This window comes from Tamandua tetradactyla, chromosome 4, assembly GCF_023851605.1.
Source record: "Tamandua tetradactyla isolate mTamTet1 chromosome 4, mTamTet1.pri, whole genome shotgun sequence".
In the NCBI taxonomy this organism is placed as follows: domain Eukaryota; kingdom Metazoa; phylum Chordata; class Mammalia; order Pilosa; family Myrmecophagidae; genus Tamandua; species Tamandua tetradactyla.
The window spans coordinates 62,792,351-62,816,315 of NC_135330.1; the positions used below are offsets into that span (position 1 = coordinate 62,792,351).

At 39.4% G+C, this 23,965-nt stretch overlaps 1 protein-coding gene across 6 annotated transcripts in view; it reads right to left on the bottom strand.

The window, feature by feature from the left end:
* The window catches only part of LOC143680933 (voltage-gated delayed rectifier potassium channel KCNH1-like), a 60,579-nt gene extending 37,090 nt beyond the window's left edge, over nucleotides 1–23,489 (bottom strand). For 3 of the 6 annotated variants that reach the window (XR_013174257.1, XM_077157541.1, XM_077157537.1), the window contains exons 1-2: nucleotides 14,274–23,489; nucleotides 12,135–12,236 (exon numbers count right to left, since the gene is read on the bottom strand). Coding sequence is in view for 5 of the 6 variants with exons in the window: in XM_077157541.1 (XP_077013656.1) it covers nucleotides 12,135–12,236; nucleotides 14,274–14,286 (115 nt within the window). In the remaining variant the exon portion in view is untranslated. The remainder of the gene's footprint in view (nucleotides 1–12,134; nucleotides 12,237–14,273) is intronic. The other 3 variants (XM_077157539.1, XM_077157540.1, XM_077157538.1) reach the window with 3 other exon arrangements.
* Between the last annotated feature and the right edge of the window lie 476 nt (nucleotides 23,490–23,965).

Below are 23,965 nucleotides of genomic sequence, written 5' to 3' on the forward strand. Positions count from 1 at the left end.
TCCAAAATGAAACAGAAACTATCCGGAAAAGAATGGAAAAATTCGAACAGGGTATGAGGGAACTCAAGGACAATATGAACCGCACAAATATACGTGTTGTGGGTGTCCCAGAAGGAGAAGAGAAGGGAAAAGGAGGAGAAAAACTAATGGAAGAAATTATCACTGAAAATTTCCCAACTCTTATGAAAGACCTAAAATTACAGATCCAAGAAGTGCAGCACACCCCAAAGAGATTAGACCCAAATAGGCGTTCCCCAAGACAATTATTAGTTAGAATGTCAGAGGTCAAAGAGAAAGAGGATCTTGAAAGCAGCGAGAGAGAAGCAATCCATCACATACAAGGGAAACCCAATAAGACTATGTGTAGATTTCTCAGCAGAAACCATGGAAGCTAGAAGACAGTGGGATGATATATTTAAGTTACTAAAAGAGAAAAACTGCCAACCAAGACTCCTATATCCAGCAAAATTGTCCTTCAAAAATGAGGGGGAAATTAAAATATTCTCAGACAAAAAGTCACTGAGAGAATTTGTGACCAAGAGACCAGCTCTGCAAGAAATACTAAAGGGAGCACTAGAGTCAGATACAAAAAGACAGAAGAGAGAGACATGGAGAAGAGTGTAGAAAGAAGGAAAGTCAGATATGATATATATAATACAAAGGCAAAATGGTAGAGGAAAATATTATCCAAACAGTAATAACACTAAATGTTAATGGACTGAATTTCCCAATCAAAAGACATAGACTGGCAGAATGGATTAAAAAACAGGATCCTTCTATATGCTGTCTACAGGAAACACATCTTAGGCCCAAAGATAAACAAATAGGTTGAAAGTGAAAGGTTGGGAAAAGATATTTCATGCAAATAACAACCAGAAAAGAGCAGGAGTGGCTATACTAATATCCAACAAATTAGACTTCAAATGTAAAACAGTTAAAAGAGACAAAGAACGGCACTATATACTAATAAAAGGAACAATTAAACAAGAAGACATAACAATCATAAATATTTATGCACCGAACCAGAATGCCCCAAAATACATGAGGAATACACTGCAAACACTGAAAAGGGAAATAGACACATATACCATAATAGTTGGAGACTTCAATTCACCACTCTCATCAATGGACAGAACATCTAGACAGAGGATCAATAAAGAAATAGAGAATCTGAATATTACTATAAATGAGCTAGACTTAACAGACATTTATAGGACATTACATCCCACAACAGCAGGATACACCTTTTTCTCAAGTGCTCATGGATCATTCTCAAAGATAGACCATATGCTGGGTCACAAAGCAAGTCTTAACAAATTTAAAAAGATTGAAATCATACACAACACTTTCTTCGATCATAAAGGAATGAAGTTGGAAATCAATAATAGGCGGAGTGCCAGAAAATTCACAAATACGTGCAGGCTCAACAACACACTCTTAAACAACAAGTGGGTCAAAGAAGAAATTGCAAGAGAACTTAGCAAATACCTCGAGGTGAATGAAAATGAAAACACAACATATCAAAACTTATGGGACGCAGCAAAGGCAGTGCTAAGAGGGAAATTTATTGCCTTAAATGCCTATATCAGAAAAGAAGAAAAGGCAAAAATGCAGGAATTAACTGTCCACTTGGAAGAACTGGAGAAAGAACAGCAAACTAATCCCAAAGCAAGCAAAAGGAAAGAAATAACAAAGATTAGAGCAGAAATAAATGAAATTGAAAACATGAAAACAATAGAGAAAATCAATAAGACCAGAAGTTGGTTCTATGAGAAAATCAATAAGATTGATGGGCCCTTAGCAAGATTGACAAAAAGAAGAAGAGAGAGGATGCAAATAAATAAGATCAGAAATGGAAGAGGAGACATAACTACTGACCTCACAGAAATAAAGGAGGTAATAACAGGATACTATGAACAACTTTACGCTAATAAATACAACAATTTAGATGAAATGGACGGGTTCCTGGAAAGACATGAACAACCAACTTTGACTCAAGAAGAAATAGATGACCTCGACAAACCAATCACAAATAAAGAGATTGAATTATTCATTCAAAAGCTCCCTAAAAAGAAAAGTCCAGGACCAGACAGCTTCACATGTGAATTCTATCAAACATTCCAGAAAGAATTAGTACCAACTCTCCTCAAACTCTTCAAAATAATCGAAGTGGAGGGAAAACTACCTAATTCATTCTATGAAGCCAACATCACCCTCATACCAAAACCAGACAAAGATATTACAAAAAAAGAAAACTACAGACCAATCTCTCTAATGAATATAGATGCAAAAATCCTCAATAAAATTCTAGCAAATTGTATCCAACAACACATTAAAAGAATTATACATCATGACCAAGTAGGATTCATCCCAGGTATGCAAGGATGGTTCAACATAAGAAAATCAATTAATGTAATACACCACATCAACAAATCAAAGCAGAAAAATCACATGATCATCTCAATTGATGCAGAGAAGGCATTTGACAAGATTCAACATCCTTTCCTGTTGAAAACACTTCAAAATATAGGAATACAAGGGAACTTCCTTAAAATGATAGAGGAAATATATGAAAAACCCACAGCTAATATCATCCTCAATGGGGAAAAATTGAAAACTTTCCCCCTAAGATCAGGAACAAGACAAGGATGTCCACTATCACCACTATTATTCAACATTGTGTTGGAAGTTCTAGCCAAAGCAATTAGACAAGAAAAAGAAATACAAGGCATCAAAATTGGAAAGGAAGAAGTAAAACTATCACTGTTTGCAGACGATATGATACTATACGTCGAAAACCCGGAAAAATCCACAACAAAACTACTAGAGCTAATAAATGAGTACAGCAAAATAGCAGGCTACAAGATCAACATTCAAAAATCTGTAGCTTTTCTATACACTAGTAATGAACAAGCTGAGGGGGAAATCAAGAAACGAATCCCATTTACAATCGCAACTAAAAGAATAAAATACCTAGGAATAAATTTAACCAAAGAGACAAAAAACCTATATAAAGAAAACTACAAAAAACTGCTAAAAGAAATCACAGAAGACCTAAATAGATGGAAGGGCATACCGTGTTCATGGATTGGAAGACTAAACATAATTAAGATGTCAATCCTACCTAAACTGATTTACAGATTCAATGCAATACCAATCAAAATCCCAACAACTTATTTTTCAGAATTAGAAAAACCAATAAGCAAATTTATCTGGAAGGGCAGGGTGCCCCAAATTGCTAAAAACATCTTGAGGAAAAAAAACGAAGCTGGAGGTCTCGTGATGCCGGACTTTAAGGCATATTATGAAGCCACAGTGGTCAAAACAGCATGGTATTGGCATAAAGATAGATATATCGACCAATGGAATCGAATAGAGTGCTCAGATATAGACCCTCTCATCTATGGACATTTGATCTTTGATAAGGCAGTCAAGCCAACTCACCTGTGACAGAACAGTCTCTTCAATAAATGGTGCCTAGAGAACTGGATATCCATATGTAAAAGAATGAAAGAAGACCCGCATCTCACACCTTATACAAAAGTTAACTCAAAATGGATCAAAGATCTAAACATTAGGTCTAAGACCATAAAACAGTTAGAGGAAAATGTAGGGAGATATCTTATGAATCTTACAACTAGAGGTGGTTTTATGGACCTTAAACCTAAAGCAAGAGCACTGAAGAAAGAAATAAATAAATGGGAGCTCCTCAAAATTAAACACTTTTGTGCATCAAAGAACTTCATCAAGAAAGTAGAAAGACAGCCTACACAATGGGAGACAATATTTGGAAATGATATATCAGATAAAGGTCTAGTATCCAGAATATATAAAGAGATTGTTCAACTCAACAACAAAAAGACAGCCAACCCAATTACAAAATGGGAAAAAGACTTGAACAGACACCTACAAGAAGAGGAAATACAGATGGCCAAGAGGCACATGAAGAGATGCTCAACGTCCCTGGCCATTAGAGAAATGCAAATCAAAACCACAATGAGATATCATCTCACACCCACCAGAATGGCCATTATCAACAAAACAGAAAATGACAAGTGCTGGAGAGGATGCGGAGAAAGAGGCACACTTATCCACTGCTGGTGGGAATGTCAAATGGTGCAACCACTGTGGAAGGCAGTTTGGCGGTTCCTCAAAAAGCTGAATATAGAATTGCCATACGACCCAGCAATACCATTGCTAGGTATCTACTCAAAGGACTTAAGGGCAAAGACACAAACGGACATTTGCACACCAATGTTTATAGCAGCGTTATTTACAATTGCAAAGAGATGGAAACAGCCAAAATGTCCATCAACAGAAGAATGGCTAAACAAACTGTGGTATATACATACGATGGAATATTATGCAGCTTTAAGACAAGACAAACTTATGAAGCATGTAATAACATGGATGGACCTAGAGAATATTATGCTGAGTGAGTCCAGCCAAAAACTAAAGGACAAATACTGTATGGTCCCACTGATGTGAACGGACATTCAAGAATAAACTTGAAATATGTCATTGGTAACAGAGTCCAGCAGGAGTTAGAAATAGGGTAAGATAATGGGTAATTGGAGCGGAAGAGATACAGACTGTGCAACAGGACTAGATACAAAAACTCAAAAATGGACAGCACAATAATACCTAATTGTAAAGTAATCATGTTAAAACACTGAATGAAGCTGCATCTGAGCTATAAGGTTTTTTTTGTTTTTGTTTTTTACTATTAGTACTACTTTTATTTCTTTTCTCTATATTAACATTTTATATCTTTTTCTGTTGTGTTGCTAGTTCCTCTAAACCGATGCAAATGTACTAAGAAATGATGATCATGCATCTATGTGATGATGTTAAGAATTACTGAGTGCATATGTAGAACGGTATGATTTCTAAATGTTGTGTTTTTTTTTTCTTTCTTTCCATTAATAAAAAAAAAAAATGCAAAATTTTCCAACCAAGAATTCTATACTGGCAGAGCTGTCTTTCAGAAACAAAGGAAAAATAAAGATATTCCCAGAAAAACAAAAGCTGAGGGAGTCTGTCACCACTAGACTAGCCCTACAAAATATGTGGTTTGAAAGGAAAGGACAGTAGCAATTGACTGAAGCCACGTGAAGAAATAAGGATCTCCAGTAAGGATGGAATGTAAATGTCAGTACTGTTGTATTTTTCATTTGAACTCCACTTTTAACTTCTTACAGGATCTAAAAGGCAAATACATGAAATGTAATAATAAATCAATGGTTTTGGACTCAGTGAATAAGCATGTAATTGTGACAAGATCTACATAAAAGTGAGAGGGATAAAGAGGTATAGGAACATAGATTATATATACTAATGAAGTTAAGTTGGTGTCAAAGCAAACAAGACTGTGACAGACTGAGGATGTTAAATTTAACTCCTATGGTAACTTATAAAGAAAGTATTGGGGAACATGCAAACTCAGAGACAGAAATTAGATTACAGGTTGCCAGAAGTGGGGGATGGGGGAAAGGGTAGTTAAGGCAAAATGGTTGTAGAGTTTCTGTTTGGGAAAACGGAAAATTTTAGTAAGGGGAAGTGGCAATGGTATCACAATACAGTATATATGGTTAATCTCACAGGATGGTTTATGTTTGGGAGTGGTTGAGCTAGGAAAATTTATGCTTCATACGTGTTTAAAATTTTTAAGAAGAGCAACTGAAGAGACCATACATGATCATACACTAAAGACAGTACATGACCCTGGATGGAATCTAACAAGGAAGAAGAAAAGGCTCAAAAGAACAATATTGAGATGCATGGAAAAGTTGGAATATAGATTATAAGCTATATGTCAATTTCTTAAGTTTAATAATTGCACTTAAGATGGATACATAAGTGTATACCTTTATTATTAGGTAATGTATATGGCAGTATGGGTTGATAAATAGACAGACAGATGTAAAGAAAGATAGATGGATTGACAGTTTGATGGAATGATATAAAAAATGTGTCAGAATGTTAAAATTGGTATATCTGGGTATTTGGAGGGATAAGGGTACATTGGACTTCTCTGTATAGGGTTTATATTATTTTTGTGACTGACCTATAAGTTTGAAAGTTTAAATTAAAAAAAAATGATAGTATACATCTCAAGCTCCAAATATCACTGCAATTCCTCATAAAGATATTCTGGTCTTCTTTTAAAGGTATTCGTCATTCCTCAACAATTCCCACTGTCCCTTATTGGATACTGCAACCTTACCTGAGAAAAAAGCAAGTGCACTAGCATCTTCTTTGATTCCAGTGAAGAAACAGAAAAACAGGAAGTAAAGTAAGAATAGGATCATAAGCCTATTGATCAGCCACTCAGAGGATTGTCTCTATAGATTCCCTTGCCACTGTGTAACAGAAGTTCTGTAAAGTTTCTCTTTAATCAGTGGTCTGGAGTGAATGGAGTAAAGAATTCTAGTTCCAGAAAAAAGTCATTTGCTTCCAAGAGTAAAGAAATTCTGACCCCCTTCCCACCTCTGTCCTCAACACACATATAAATCCTGCAATGGTTGGCTGGATAAATAGGTACCTTCTGGATCCTCTTCTAAATCTAAGCTACAAATAATTGCACAGATTAACTAAGTTTCAGAATAAAACCTGTTTATAAGTTGGAGGCTATCCATACAAATACCATAACACTACTTATATCATCAGGGACTAAAGGATTCCAGATAAGTGACTTTCCAAATGAAAATGGGTACTATTTACTGATGTTGACTCTGTGCCAGGCACCATACTAAATATCGTGCCTTATATTAAGGTTTTTTTTAAATCACTAAGGCATTCCTAGTGAGAAGTATTTCTTTACTGAAGTGTCACAGATTTCACCATTTTACTCAAGAGGAAATTGTGTCTCTTAGGATGCACAAACAATTATACTAGGATCCAACTGGATTTTGAACCTGGGACTATTTAACCTTAAAATCCATGCTTTTAATCTTTATATTGGCTAGTGTCCTTATTCCATTAAGTACTATTACTAACCATTTCTGTGAAAATCTTTGTAACACATTAGAGTTACCTGCCTTCTTATAAAAATACTAAGTATAATGGGACTTATTGATAAGTCGACATCATCATCATGTCTTTATTCATTTCATTATTTCTATTATTCTATATTTCATTTTATTCTATCTGGCAATATACAACGATGCCCTCAGAAAATATTAACATGTATAGAACTAATTGTTCCTCCTCTAAATGCTTGGGTTCTCCTGTCTATCTTTTAAATGTTTGGCTCTTCCCTAGCTTGCCAACTATGAATTCTTCTTGAAATTTAACGTGCTAATGATGAAGTTACAGACACACTCAGCAGCCATCTCCCAGCCCTCACCTACACCCCTCCTTTACTCTTCTCATTGTTTGCATGCAGGTGTTTGTTATGTTTCCATTTCACAAGAAACTGCAGGCTAAGCCTGGGGAGATGTTAAATCTTGACCAGCCTCAGCTGCCTGCCAGGGAACAACAGTAGCTCATTGGCAGGACCCCCTCCCCCTGGAGTACATAAAAGCCCATCACTCAGTCAGTGTAGGTGTCCCTCATGAAGTGAGCAGTGCAGCACTGTTATGCAAATGGCCTCCTTGGGAGACCAGCCACAAGTGGCTCCCCATATCCCATGTGATACAGGGCATGCAGAGCTGCCATCCACCAACCCTGACTTCAGCAATTGTTCTCCCCAGGGAACCTGCCACAGTAAGATCTTTTCCTTTTCTCTTCTGGTTCCTTTGTGCTATGTAAGTAATAAATCAGTCATTTGCTGAGAGCTTCTGTTGTATATGAGCCTGTGGTCCACAATACACAGTACAGCAGTCTACTCCACAGTCAATCTATGTCTCTAACAATCCTTCTTCCACACAATGATAGAAGAGGAGGAGGACAGCAGGGAGAGGAGAAGGAAGGTTGGGTATGGACTTTGTGCCCAGCTCCCCATTTTAAGCACTAGAGGCCAAAGTTGCTGCAGAACAATCTAAGCCTTCCTCGGCTCCCATGGGTCCTAGAAAGGATCCAGATGCTCCCAACAGCTCCTTGCTTGCTGAAGTAGCATGAGGGGATGGTTATCACAGTGGCATGAGGTGACCCTAAAGCTGAAGGTTCCATGTCAAACTCCACAAGCCTAGAATCAACTGGGAGGTTCAGGAAAATGTCAGATATGAGCGGCAGAGCCAGCTAGATTTGATCAAGTCACATGTGTACATGCACCCAACAAGCAGAAAGAGATGGAGTAGGTGTTGTAGAAAAGGATCTCCAAGTTCTGGTCAATCCAAGTGAATAGAACATAAGTTTCCTAGCTTAGGAATCAACCCCACAGATCAGCTGGGAACCATGTGACCAGGAGACTAGGGGCCATTGCCAGAGACCCAAGGAACTTGAAGGGAAAATAAGACCTTGTATGTGGGGATCTGAGGCCCCAGAGGTCACACAACTGCTGCTTGCCTCCACTCTAGACACCATTGCAGAGAGAAGAAATGGGATGGCTGAGTTGGAATCTGAGCCAAGAGGAACTGAGTAATCTAAAAAGACAACTTAAACTGGGAGAGCTTGAGATACCACACACTGGGAAGTTTTGGGACTCCCCCACTCCAACCTCTCTCCCCTTAAGTGGGTCAGAGCTTGTGAGGAAACTTAGATTTGTTAAATAAAATAAAGAAATAAACCTAGGTGTGTGAGTAAATTTGCTGTCACGCTCCAGGATTATGTCTCCCATCGGAATAGACATGCCACCAAAATGGGAATCTCTGTAGTAAAGCACATAAATTCTCATGTAAATATTCTACAACACCAACTTCGCTTAGTCAAAGCTTCTTAATTCTTCCAGGTGGTTGGCTATATTCCCAAAGGTTGAAAAGGTAAAATAAGAAAGTTCCAGAAAATAAGAAAGCAACAAAGATTTGCTAGCCAAATTCACAGACATGTGTTCCACATTCAAATATAAATGATTCTGGGATTATTTACCATTTTTCACATTAATTATGAAATTTATCCACTGTTTGAAGAAAGCATTCTAAAAACAAAATCTCCCAAGAGTGGATCAGAATTGGCCTGATCTGGACACAAGAGATTTGAAGAATTTAAACTGAAAAATGTTATGATACTTGTCATCCTTTCCTATGAAGAGGGGAACCATTATCTTCATTCAGACCACAGTGATTATACTTGCTGGGTCATTACCCATGAGGTAAGCACTAGGATTAACCCATTTTTGTAGATATTGAAACAAGGCTTGTGGTAGTTAAATTCAGTTGTCATCTTGGTCAGGTGAAGGTACCTAGTTCTGTTGCTGTGGACATGAGCCAATGGTACGTGAACCTCATCTATTGCTCATTACATCTGCAGTCAGCTAAGAGGCATGCCTGCTACAATGAATGATGTTTGAGTTAATTGGCTGGTGCTTAAATGAGAGAGCACAAAGTAGCACAGCCCAAGTAGCTCAGCATACCTCATCTCAGCACTCGAAGCTCAGCCCAGGCCTTTGGAGATGCAGAAAGAAATCACCCTGGTAAGGTTGTTGGAACCCAGAGGCCTGGAGAGAAGGCTAGTAGAGATCACCCTGTGCCTTCCCGCTAAGAAAGAACCTCAGTTGAAACTTAGCTGCCTTTACTCTGCAGAACTAACTAAATAAATCCCCTTTTATTAAAAGCCAATCCATCTCTGGTGTGTTGCATTCCAGCAGCTAGCAAACTAGAAAAAAGCTTAACAAATCAAAAGGACTTTTCCTAGGTCACACATCTAACAGTGCTGGGTCCATCTAACACCAAAGCCAATGCTCTTATCTGTATAATATTAACATTCTGCAATAATCTGTAACCCAATCAGCAGAACCATAGCTCATACATTCTACAACTTCTTCTAAGTTCTCTGTAGTCCTCCAGGACTCCAGGTTTAGAGAATAATCTTTAAAAGTCTCTATTCTGATAAAGAGTTTTTTTGAAGGCAACACTAACCTTTCCACACCTTAGTGGCAGGGGTCTCCACCCCTGGAAGTATTTAGGCAATGTTGGAGCAAACAGTTTGAAGGCCTCTCTCTTCATCTCCTTCATTTATACCTTCTCAGTCAGATTGATCCAAGCTATCAGTAGATACCTCAGAGTGAAATGGATCTACTCTATGTGCCTATCTCCAGGTCTCTGATGCAAATTAATCAGATTCCACTGCCTGCCTCTGATGTCTTTTTACCCCCTGAGGGTCCGTAGCTGCAAGAGCGAATGCAATTAAATGTAAGGTTTCCTAAATTCAACCTTCTTCAGCCCACACACAGTTTTCCTTTGGTTCAAAGAATAAAACAAACATCCTCTAAATATTTAAAAGATTCCCCCTCCCCCACTGTGTAAAATTTCTTCAGCTGATGGGGCTTGAGCCAAACCACACTGCAGTAGCCAAAGATGTCAAAACCATTCCAAACCTACCATTTGCCCATAAAACATTACACAGAGATATTCTAAAAAGAAATTATTAGAAAATTGCTTTTCATCATAATTACCACAAATAACAAAGGAGAAACTAACTAAAGCAATGACTTAGAAAAGTGACTCAGTTTGGGCAATTACGCAGATAAAAGCTACATTCAGCAAGCAGTTCACACAAATTTATCATTCTCTGCCAACACTGGTTATTTAGAGGGCTACAGTAAACATTTTATAATATACTTCTAATAACTGGAGAAATTTTACTTGGAAGACAACACATCTTTCTGACACTTTGCAACACTGTAGATTATTAAGGTTATCGACGCTTTTGCAAAATACAAGTTTGAATAAAATTATTTTTGTTTTAGAACAATAAAACAATAGAGAGATAATGATTAAGGTAAATGATGGGAACAAGAGGGATGTGTATAAGCACTAGATAAAGATCAGGAAAGAATAGTTTTATTTACCTGAACCTAAATAACCCATACCAGAGATTATTTTAAATAAAAACAGATCAAGATTTGGTAATATTTGAGGAAATGAAGATGTAATGAGAAAAAGAAGTTAAGTCAGTATGATACATCTAAGTAAAACAACTAAAATCTTAGTATCTGCAAAAGTTATTTTTGTGGATCTACTATGTTTTTCAACAATAAAATTCCATAGACTGACTCTCCTAAATTATCAAGGGCCCTAACTTTGCACAAAAGAAACTGAACTCCCAAGAGATTCCATCATTATTTGCTTTGTCTATGATTTTAATATCCTACAGAAATATATTTTTTATTAAGTCAGTATATCACAATTGGGAGATTTCAATTGCAAAAGCAAACTCAAATACTTCTTACTGTGTAGTTACCCCTAAGTACATTATCTCAAAAACATGACCTCCATTTTCATTCAGCAACAAATTAAGAATTTTGAAACAATAAAGAGAGATGAATCAGTTTCACAAGCAGTATGGAAGGAAATCAGAATATACATGAAATGTGTTAGAAACATAGATATTTTTATCTCTAATTGAGAGAACAAGAACTAAAGGTAAATTAGTTTAAGTTATTAGGTTGAATCATACAAAATTGACATTTTGTAGGTCTTATGTGGGCAATTTTATATGGTAACCTAATACAAAGATAACCTATAGTTGAATTACATATAGTGATATAACTATATTAGAAGAAGGAAGGGGAATAAAGGTAAATGAACTATCAATAATAACAATTATTATTATAATTACTATTGCTTTGTTTTTAATCTTAGTACTTTGATTTTCCAGAAATTTTTTATGTCAAAAGTCAATACTGTAGGGCGGTGCCATGGTGGCTCAGTGGCAGAGTTCTCGCCTGCCATGCCAGAGACACAGGTTCAATTCCCGGAGCCTGCCCATGCAAAAAAAAAAAAAAAGTCAACACTATAAAGTTGGAGGAAACATAGTAAAAAATATTATCCTCCCTAACAGTCTGGAGAACTACAGAACACAACAGGCCTAATGGCTTAAAAAATAAAACACCGTATAGGTTTACTATAAAAATCTTTCTTAGAGGTGGTGTGATAATAATAACAGCTAACCCAGAGTTAACCTGTGACAGGGAGTATGCAAAGTAAATTAATATGCCTTATCTCATTTAATCCTTATAAAGACTCAATTTAATACAAATTATTATCTTATTTTACACACAGGGAAATTGGGGTCAGACAAGCTATTTAACTCACCCAAGATTTTCGAGCTACTAAGAAGCAGTGCTAAAATTGTGACCCAGGTCTTCCTGTTTCCAAAGCCACTGTTCTTAACCTCTTTCCTACTGTATTGCCTCCCTGAAAGAGGGATTCAAAAGAAAAAACAATTAAGGAATTTTACAGAATCCTATAACTAGAGATTCAAGTACTAGAGATTAGCCTAAGGTAATTTACTTAATTTTTAAAAAATCTCTGTGTCTGCAGTTATAAAATGGGATGAATGATAAACCCACTAAATAGAGCTACAGTGAAGATTAGAGGAGCTGATGCATATAAAACCTCGGGTACACTGCCAGGAATACAAGTCAGAAAGTCTATTTAATTTGCTCAAGGTTATGATTAGAACCAATATTTACAACTGGCATTTGTAACTAATCTTAGCTGGCTGCTGATGTCTCTTATAACCTTTCAGTTTATTTAGGCTCTTAAAAAAGAAACTTCTGACATTATGAAACTACAAAAAGATGGAAGAGGGACATGAAAGTAGTTCATCAAGCCTGCAGGTGACCAACTCACTGAGCAAAACAACAAGGCTAGGCATATGCTTTATCACGCAGAGCATAAGTTGCTTTTATATAAAAGAGTACAGCAGTGCACATCCATTTACTAGGTTTACCCCCTCAACTGATGCTAGTCCAGATGAAAGGCTGAGGAAGAACTTCATCCGGAGAATGGGTAATGGCTTTATCAGTCAGGGTCCCAGTGGGAAAATTTTGCACACTCAAATTGGCAATTGAGGAGTGTTTAATAAAAGGTCCATTTACAGAGATGTGGGAGGGTTACACACAGTGGTGTACTGGTAAACCAACTTTCCAGGGGAGAAAATATCCTGATTTGTAGCATTTGCTAATTTCTGTCATGTAAATACTCCCACCGTGGTAGATTTCAAGCCACCAAGGTGAAGTTCCTGAGCTAGGAGTAGAGAAGAAATGTACATAATCTGGTCTGGAGGGCTAATACCAGCCAGCTCCACAGCCTACTCCAGCACAACACTGAGAAAAACCTCAATGTATAGTGCAGTACCCCACATTAGTAACAGCTGGAAACTTGAAGCCTCCTGTCCCTACCCAAACCCAGAGAGAGTGAGTTGTAGCAGTCATCTCTGATCAAGGAAAAAAGCCAGGCTAAGCTAATCCTGCAGGGAGGGAACTGAGAGACTGCAGACACAACCTCGCTTCCAACCCTCCCTCCCATCTCCTGGTGATGCACTCCACAGGCTGAACCCAGCTAGGAGGCAGTAAACGAGGCATCCCATAGACGTGTCCATACACATCAGCCTGCTGGCACACAGGGAAGGGGGAGAAGGAAGAAGAGTGACTCTGGGGAGACAAGCAGAAAGTATGCAGGGTACCGGCCCACACAGAGACTCACATCACAAACTTAATGATAGCAGCACAGAACTCTAATCAATTCAGTGTCAATAATGATAACATGGAAAATAAAATAAAAACTTAAAAGTCCACTTTCAATTGAAATATAGTTTTATCACTCAAATTAATTCCATCTTTTCCAAATTCAATCAGTAGAAAACAAAGATGGGGGGAGACACACACTGATAAAATTGCCAGTATAGTATCATCTTTCAAATGCTGAGTTCGACCCTTAGAGAAGCCAATGGAGGATGCCTATGCCATTGCCTTAAGGGAAGAAGCATGTCTCTTCCTTACAGAGACACGTGATGCCATTGTAGAACTTTTACTATAAGAAGCAATGATTTAGGGGCCCTTCTCAGTTAATGATTACATTAATAATTATAGGATGGAATGGACACAAAAGAGTGGTAATTTTTGTTTACATTATGAATAATGTTAGTATGAGTAAGCAAACTGACTATTGGCATAACTCTACAATATCCAACCAGAAGAGTTCTAAAGAATTTTGCCATTTATGCGTTGTGAATGAGCCTGTGGGACACAATGTGATACAAAATAAGTCAGAAACAAAAGAACAATTATCATATGTTCTCATTTAGAAAATACTTATTAGAAAATTTAGGACTAGATTGTCAGCTCAGATAGCAGTCACATTTAGTCCAGAGCTGTAATTGTTATTTCTAGGTTCTGAGAGGCTGTGCTATGTATGTATAACCCGGTATTTCCCTGGAACTTTAGGTACCTGTGTGACACATAAAACTCAGAACAGGGATTCTGTAAGTCTGAAGGTCAGTGTTGCCACATACAACAACTGTAAAAGAAATTGAAAAAGAGATCAGACTTCAATTAGGGATAAGAACAAAGCGATAGGGTTGGGACTAAGGTAAATCATAATACAGGACCAAGGAGGACATCGTATTTTAGAATTTCACCTACTATATAAGAGCAAAGGAAGAGAGGTTTATTTGTCCAAAACCTAAATTTTCTTAGCACATAATCTAACTCAACCTGTCTGGATAGATCATGTAAACAACCTAAACACATGGAGCTCAGAATGGGAAGGAGAGTTTGTAATTCTGTATAGCTTAATGTAATGCCCACATATATCCCAGAACATGTTCAGCACATAATTAAAAAGTATTGACAGGGGCGGACCATGGTGGCTCAGCAGGTAAGAGTGCTTGCCTGCCATGCCCAAGGACCTGGGTTAGATTCCCGGTGCCTGCCCATGTAAAAAAAAAAAAAAAAAGTACTGACAGTATGTGTGTGAAGATTTCTCAATAAAAATATTTTTTAAAGTATTGGCAAAGTCCCTTGAGGGATTACCACCAGGGAAATCCCTGATACTATCTCAATCATTAGGGACTCCCAAATCAATAGGCCAAGCATTTGATCTTGAGGCTTGCTCTTGTGAATTATATATTAATAATATAATTATTAACGTGATTATTAATTACATTAATAATTATAAGATGGAATGGACACAAAAGAGTCTACTACATACTATGTATGTAGTAGAGAAGCTGAGCCTACCTATATTAGGCCTGGGAGTTACTTCCAGAGAACCTCTTTTGTTGCTCAGATGTGGCCTCTCTCTTTCTAAACCCAACTCTGCAAATAAAATCATGACCCTCCCCACTATGTGAGACATGACATCCAGAGGTGAAAGTCTCCCTAGCAATGTGGGATATGACTCCCAGGAATGAGCCTGGCCCTGGCACCATGGAATTGACGATACCTTTCTGACCAAAAGGGGGAAAAGAATTATAACAAGTTATCAGTGGCTGAGAAAGTTCAAATAGAGGCTACTCTGGAGGCTACTCTTATACAATCTTCAGCTAGATATCGCTATTTATCATGGTTCACCAAACTCCAACCAAAACCATTCCTGCAAACCCTAAAGAACACTTAAGGTTTTATCTGAGATTCTAAAAGTTTCCATGTATGTGATCACTTTCCAGAAAGCTACAACCTCCAGATGGGCTCCTAGGCCAGACAAGTCCTAAAACTCAGAGGGGCCAGCCTCTCCAGAACATCAACCTGTTCCATCCTCCTATTACATATTATTGACAGCTCTTTCCAACATGAAAAAGTTAGAATGGGCATAGCCCAAATACCCGTAAAGATGGGGAGAAAGATCAAAGGAGAAGGAGGAGTTACAACAGAGAAGATAGGATTTAACAAATGAGTATGACTGCTGAATCATGATATTGATATTTCTTTCAGTTGCCAGTGCCTTGAAGCAGCTAGAAGGGAAAACCCAAAATTCTGGAACTGTAACCCATACTAAACTCTGAAATTTGTTCTATAACTAATTGTTGCAGTGTGCTTTGAAATTTATTGCTTTTTATATCTATATGTCATTTTTCACAATTTAAAAAAAAAAAATTTTGTTATTAACAGGAGTGCATGACTGTTAGGGCAGACATCAAGGGAACTGAAGGAGCTGTCGAATTTGTCCAAACCATAATCTGTTCAGCAAGACTACGCTTGCATGGAGAATAACCAGAGCATCAAGCAAATGCCAGCATCCAGGATGTGCTGAAAATTCACAACAATGGGTGAGAGCAGCCCAAGAGACTTTTTTAAGGAAACTTAAATCACATCAAAACAAAGTTTCACATGTTATGGGATCTTCTTTAAATTGACTTAGGGGATTTGGTTATTCTACATACAACCTCACACACAAAAAATAAATAGTTACAAAATCTAAGAATAATTTGGGGTGGGATGTTTATAAGGGTGAAATGTGTGATAAGGATTGATCAGTACACTATCTTTTAAATCTTTGAGGAGATTTACAGAGGTGTTGATCTTCAACATGGATTCCTAAGTGAGAACCAACATGACAAAAATCTCACTCATTATGGCACTCCCAGTCTTTAGCACAGTATCTGGCACATAATATGCCCACTAAGTTTATAATATTGAGCCACAAGCTGGCCTTTGCTTTTTGTCTTCATTTTCTTTTATTTTGATTCCTCTACTAAATCTGTGCCCTTCCTTAAATCATTTTGGTTTCTGTTTGTTTTCTTTTGTTGTTGTTGTTTACTGCAGAAGTTGTGGATTTACAGAACAATCATGCATAAAATACAGGATCCCGTATACTACCTCTTTTAGTTTCCTTGGCTGCTTAAGTAAATACCTTGAAATGGGTCCACTTCAGCAATGGGAATTTATTATCTTACAGTTGTGAGGGTCAGAGAAAGTCCAAATCAAGACGTCATCAAGGCAATGCTTTCTCCTTAAAGACTGTGGCATTCTGGAGCTGGTTGCTGGTGATTTGTCACACGGCAAGGCACATGGTGGCATCTCTGGGTCTCCCTTCTCTTCGGGGTTCTGCTGATGTCAGCTTCTGGCTGTTCCTGCCGTGGCTTTATCTCTCTGTCTGAATCTCATTGCACTTATACAGGTTTCCAGTAATAGGTTTAAGACCCATCCTGATTGAGGTGGGCCACACCTTAACTGAAGTAAACTTATCAAAAGGTCCTTTTTACAACAGCGTCAAACCCACAGGAATGAATCAGATTTAACAACATATTTTTCTGGGGTACACACAGCTTCAAACCACAAAACTACCCTATTATTAACACCTTGCATTGTTGTGGTACATTTGTTACAATTGATGAAAGCATATTTTCATAGTTGTACTATTAACTATAGTCCCCGGTTTAGCTTGGGGCTCACTGTTTGTATAGTGCAGTTCCATGGATTTGTTTTTAGATTATTCTTTTAACATACATACGGCCTAAAATTTCCCCTTTTAACCACATTCGAATATATAATCCACTGCTATTAATTGCTTTAAAAGTCATTTTGTTTTATTTCTTTCACTGAAACAAACATAAATCACTTCATAGTTTCTTCTCACTTCCAGCTGTAATTCTTACATAATCTCTGTCTCAGGATTTATGACAACCCAATTTAGGAATGTGAATTTCCTAAAGACGAAACAAACAAAAAGCTACCCCTGCACATAATTCTAACTGTGCAAGTCTTGCCCATCATTTCCCACCTTGATGATCCAGGCCCTGGCCAGGGCTCGCTGGGTGAGGAGCCTCACCAGAGGGTTTAAGCACTCAGTATATTACTGAGGCCTCCAAAAGGACATGAAGCAAGTTTTGTCTTCATTTCATTTTGAGCATGTGCTCATTACTAACATAACCCTAAATGACCTTGTTTTATTATACTAGACTATCTGAGCAATGTTACTATTAAAGAAAAAGAAAGAAAATACCAAAAGTTGGCAAGGATGTGGAATGATGGGAACTCTCATACACTGCTAGAGGAGTGTAAAGTCATACAAACCCTTTGGGAAAATATTTGGGAGCATCTACCACAATTACACATAGGCATCCTACATATATCCAAGGGAAACATGGGTTCCCATGCCCCAAAAGGCATGTGCAAGGATGTTTCTACCAGCATTGCTAATAACAAAAAGCTAGAAACAACCCACATGTCTATCAACAGAAAATGCATGTTATGATCATACCATCGAGTAATACACAGCAGTGAAAAGGAAGTGACAGGCACATGTAATGACACGATGAGTCTGCAACTGATGAGAGAATGCATGCTATACGATTCGTGTATACAAACCTCAAAAACAGACGAAATAAACTTAACTGTTCAGAAATGCAAACCTAGATGGTAAAATAATGAAGAGAAGTCACAGAGAGATGACCATAAAATCTGATGTCTTCCTTTGGGAGGAGTGAAGGGCACTGGGATCAGGAGGGGTCACCGGGGGGCTTCTGCAATACTAGTAAAGTTCTGTTCCTGGTATTTTAAGAAACACCAAGAATGATAGTTCATCCTCTCAATTCCTCCATCTAATATCAATCAGTAGATTCGACTTTTTTACACTTTCAACAAAAGACAGCTGGGTCTTGGCTGAAAGTTATCTTAGAACATAGTACAAGAAAAAACAAGGTCTGTTGAGCTAGTAATAATCCAGATTATCATGCATTCCCTTCTCAGAGCAACAATGGATTTTAACCAGTTTTCTATTTTATAAATATTACCATGGCTCAACACATCTCTAAGGAGACACAACACTCCCCGCAGCTCTCAACCTGTTTGCTAACTAATTATATCAACAACCTGAACCAACTTAACACTATATAAAAACACAGCTGATTTAGCAATCTGTAAATTATACATGTACATAAATCTGTACCAAAATGTGCTACATTTTACTCCTGCTAACCTGCGTGGATTCTTATTGGCACCTACAATTGTTTGATATAGGTTCCTGAACACTAAAACGTATGTTTTGCCTAAAATGGAACCATTCAGAGTAAATTTTTTGTACTTTTTTGGCACCACGTTCTGCCAGCCTTCTTCAGACAGATCTCCTATGTGCTTCAGTGAACATTCTGACAGTGAGTGCCTGCAGATATAAGCACCCATCAAAAAATACGCTAGAACAACCCTTTCCAACCACAGATATAAAGATGCAAAGAGAAAGGGGCTGGCTTTGCCTATGTGGCCACAAAATCAATAGAAGGATTCATGATGATCTGAATGGGCAGTGTCATGTCCATAAGCAAAAGCAAATCGAATCTGGGGTCTTCATTATTTTTGCCAACTCCTTGCAACAATCCAAAAAACAGAGAATTACCAAATCTATCCTTCAAGTGGTATTCAGACTGTATGAAATAAAGTTAAATTAGATTTCAGTGCCATAGACAAGTAAACACCTTGAAAACAATTTTAAATATGACAGGCCTAAATAACAGTCAAGAAACATTGTGGAAGAGGATTAAGCACCTTGGACCAGAATTCATTACAGCGTAATCTACTAAGGTAAGGATGTATTTTTGTTCTCCACTATATCCCCACTGTTCAATAAATACACTCATTGAATCTTTGTGGAACGAATAAAAAAGTGACAACTGCTGACTAGTCCCCGATCTCCTACAAACCAACTTTTTCTAACTTAGCCTCTTAGTAACTGTAGAGGTAAATCACTTAGCTTGAGGAGCCTTATTTTCTTAAACCTGAAATAGAGACATTGTCCCTCCTCTGCTGGTTTATGGGGATCAAAGGTGATACTCTATGAAAAGTGACCTGGTCCTTTATAATGGGCCACACAAATGTAAGTATCTGTTATCCCATCTTATGCCTTCTACTAAACCACTGACAAAGGTAAAATGACTGCCCTTCCTTGAAATATAATGAACTTCTCCTTTGTCCTGTTAGGCTGCTTGGACGTGGCAGCCTGGCTGTTAGCCAAAATAGACGTTCTTGTTGATACAACACTTTATTTAATCTCTGCTGGGAAATTAGACTTCTCAAGAGAAAACAATGACAATTCAAGGAAGGTGGTTACACGGTGTCCCTAACAGAACATAATACTGGAGTCAAATGGCTTGGGGTCTCATCAATTCTATTCTCAATATCTGCGAAAGGCTGCTTGCTCCAATTCCTTCATCTGCACAGTGGTGGGGAAGGGGAGATAGAATAGACATTATCTAAAGTCTGTCTCATCTTACAGTTCAGTGATACTCCAGAAACCAGATAAAATAATTCCCAACCCCAACAAATGCCCATTCTAGTACCCATTAGCATATATATGAATGCTGTCTTTTAAGGACGATGAAACTAGCTCCAAAGCCTAAGTCAGAAGTCCTGAAGAAACAAAGATGCTACTAGGAAGGATGTAATGTATACTCTAAAGAACACTTGCCTCGGATACTGTGTACTCTATCACTTTAAATAAGTCCCTTAATATTCCTAGGATTCAGTTTTCTGATCTGTAAAAAAGGAACAGTAATGACTGAGGGGAAATATCTAATAAAATAATTATAAAGTATTGCTATTAAAAGGTAGAATGCTATTTAAATACTCTAATGTCCAAAAAGAGACTGACAGATTTAAGGAGGAGATAATCAATATTTTTAAATAGACATGTTCCATCACAGTAAAATAATGTAATGCATGCAGATATATTGATATTTCTGAGGGTCCACACTTGTTTCCATTTGTGTACAGGAAATAGTATGAAAAGGACCACTAAAAACTTAGATCTCACATTTCAATATTAGAACCTTTTCTCCTGAAATAATAGATAATTTTTAAAGTTCATCCAGCTCTACCATGAAGTTTTGTTTTTATTGTTGATGTTGTTTGGTTGGCTGGTTAGTTGGATAACTGAAATCAAGCTGTTGGAATTGGTGCTGAAATTAAAATGCCATTGCTAAAAATATCCCCAGGTACTTATGTCACTGACATTCTACATATCTTTGCAGAGAGGATGTGACTCTAAGAAGACCAATTAAACTAGGAGGTGGTCTCCCCTCTCAGTGCCAGCATTCTTAGATCTTCCTACAAACCCCAGGAACTTCGTGACAGTAACATAAAAGATTCTCTTACTGTTCTCTCCAGTCAAAAACCTTAGATACAGGGTGGGGCACGGTGGCTCAGCAGGCAAATATGCTTGCCTGCCATGCCCAAGGACCCAGGTTCGATTCCCGGTGCCTGCCCATGTGAAAAAAAAAAAAAACCTTAGATACAGGTTTTCCCCTCTAACTTAAAGGACACTGCCCCTTCACCAAAAAATGGAATTGTCATTAAAGAATATGAGAAACTTGATGTCACTGGCAATAGCATCCCCAAATCTGCAACACTGTCTTGATACCCCCTAACAAGCTAAAAGCAATAACACCCAAATCACTCCTACTGATTTTGTTTAAAAATGCATGAACACCTACAGCTTTTGTCATGGCAGAGATGTTCACTTCAGCTTTGCACAGAGCAATTGCCAATCCCCTTGCACCCCTAGGCGATGATGGCAACCTTTGCTCTAAAAAGCCATATCATTTGGAGCCAGGAAGACCTTTACCTGAAAGGAGACAAACCAGAACTCTTATTCTAAAACCTCAGTACGCTTATTCTAAAGGACACTCTAAAGAAAAGATAATTTCTAAGACAGTACTTAAATAACACAGGATATTTTGCTATCCCAGTTTTGATTACAAGATAAACAAATCACTTTTTAATTAGAGTATTAATTAGTAGCATTTGTTACTTTTAATGTCCTTCCCCTGAATCCCAGACTAAGTCCAAACAGAAGCTCAGAGTTTTAAACACAAGCTCCTTAAGGCTCCAAAACCGTGATATTTACACATTTTTGAAAACCGTTTTCTGAGTCCTCCTGAAACAAAGAACGGCATCTGTCTCTACAAGGAGAGGGAGCCCAGGAGCCAGCAAATTGCCTCTTCGGGCTTGGCTTCCTTTCATTTCAGCCATCTGATGAACGGGCGTGCACTGCACCTTCTAACTGCCACGGATCCTATTTGATCTGCAAAAGCTTGAGACAGGGTCGCTCCCCTGTGGGTCCGAAAGGCGTTTGAAATTGTACCCTTTCCATTCTGCTGCTAGGATCCTCGCCTCCCAGCGCTTCGTGCTGCTGCTGTCCTTCTTAATGCCACAGGGAAACAGACGAGTGCTGTGTAATCGTTTATTGAGTATTGGATAGATTTATAGGGTTGGTGAGTATGGCGATTCAATAGCGAGGGAAGATGTAAGGGTGGCATAAAACACCGTTGTGGGATTGGAAGAGAGGAACTATGACAGGCTCACACCTGTGACTAGCTCTCCACCTGTGCCCTCCACTTCTCACCTGAGTCCAGGGAAACCATCTGCCCCTCAAGAGCCTTAACCTCGAACGGGGGATGAAGGTGGGGGATGAAGGGGTGGACGCAGGCAGCTGCAAGCACGTCCCCAGGTCCCCACATCCCAACACCTCCGACTTCCAAGCTGTAGGGATGGAAGGTAGAGGCATCCGGATCCTCCCAACCCGCGGGGACCGGAACTCAGAGTTGCGGGTCTCTACTGTGGGCCCTCCCTGGTGAGAGGCGGCATCTCCGGGAGCAGCCCCAGAGCAAGGAGAGCCTTCGCGGAGGTACTGATGAGCAATGCGCTGCCGCTCCTGCTGCGTCCAGCTTCTCATCTCTTTCCCAGGACTTTGCTCATTAGCTGTGACACTCTCCGGAGATGAGGCCGAGGTGTGAGAAAGACCCAAAAGGCGTCCCCAGGAGAGTTCTCCTCTTGGAATGGGGGATCCATCAGACCCTGCCTAGCCCTGCCCACCTTTCCCAGGCGGGTGCTCCTGGAGGCACCCCGGGAGTCCGCCCGCGCCGCCGCTCCTTGCAGGGCTCCGGGGTTCTGCAGCATCCGCAGGCTCGGAGCGGCTGGAGATGTCTGCAAGAAAGCCCGAGTAAAAAGCCTGAGTAAGTGAAATGTGAATGCACCTCTTACCATTGGACCGCCGGACAATATTCTCCAGGAATGTGTTTTGGGGGGCCACCAGCCCCCTCCTACCTCCGGCCATGGTCATCCTCCCGTCAGTTCAGGGTCTGGGGGACGTCCCGGCGCGGTTTCTCACGGCAGCAGGAGGCTGGGCGCTTCCCGTCTCGAAGCGTCCCACGCGCCCCGCGGCGCCACTGGCCGGCAGGGGCTGCAGCTACATCGGCTCTTTCCGGCTGCCACCCTCGCGTCCTCTTCGCGCCTCACTCCCTGCGGCCCGCCTCGCAGTGTACTCGCGCTGGGCTGGGCTGGCAGCAGCCGCCTCCGGGTGGGCGGAGGGAGCGGCCTCACGTTGGCCGGCGGCGCCCCCTGCCGGGCTCGTCCCTCCAGCTAGCCTGTGGGAGACGAGCCGCGGGTAGGCGGGTGGTCAGGGTGGCAGCCGGCAACCTTGGGCCAAAGCTGGGATGGTAGCGCCATCATCTGGGCACAGCCGAGAAATGTGTTCAGGATGAGCTTTGGCTTAAGTGGAGAGGAAGGTAGCTTCCTGGGGTCAATCTCCAACAGGAGTAGATTCACCCTGACAGGGTCACCACAATACGAGTGCTGGGGGACCGTGATGACGTAACCCTCTTCCTTTGATTGTACTTGCTTTAGGTTGGAACCCCTAGGACCTCTGAGCTTCTTGGAACACCTTCCTGCCTTCCCAAAGGTCTTCTCAGCCCGATTTGTGAAAATTGCCCCACCCTTGATATGAAGCCATCAGTTTACCTATCAATAATGAAGTTGTATTTTAAAGCAATCAGACTTGCAGAGTGATTGATTCCACTCCAGAAGAGGCGCCTTACAATGTTTTTAAAGATAACCATAGGCACAAATACATGCTCCAGCTTTTGATAAATTTGCTGGCTGACTGACCTGAGTTCTACTCTTATTCAGTAAGCGTTTTATCAAAAAGCCAAGAAATTATATGTGTATATAATTAATGCTCTTTAAGCTGAAACATAACCGCCTATGATCAGTGTGTAAGGTTAGAAAAGAGGAACCAACTCCTGACAAGCTTCAGAAGAGTGGACTTGTCTCTGGGGCAAATACCTGGGAGACTCCCAAACCAAACTCAGCATTCGCTAATAGACCAGAGTCTTGGCTGAAAAATAATGGGGCCGTGTGCTCAGGATAAGG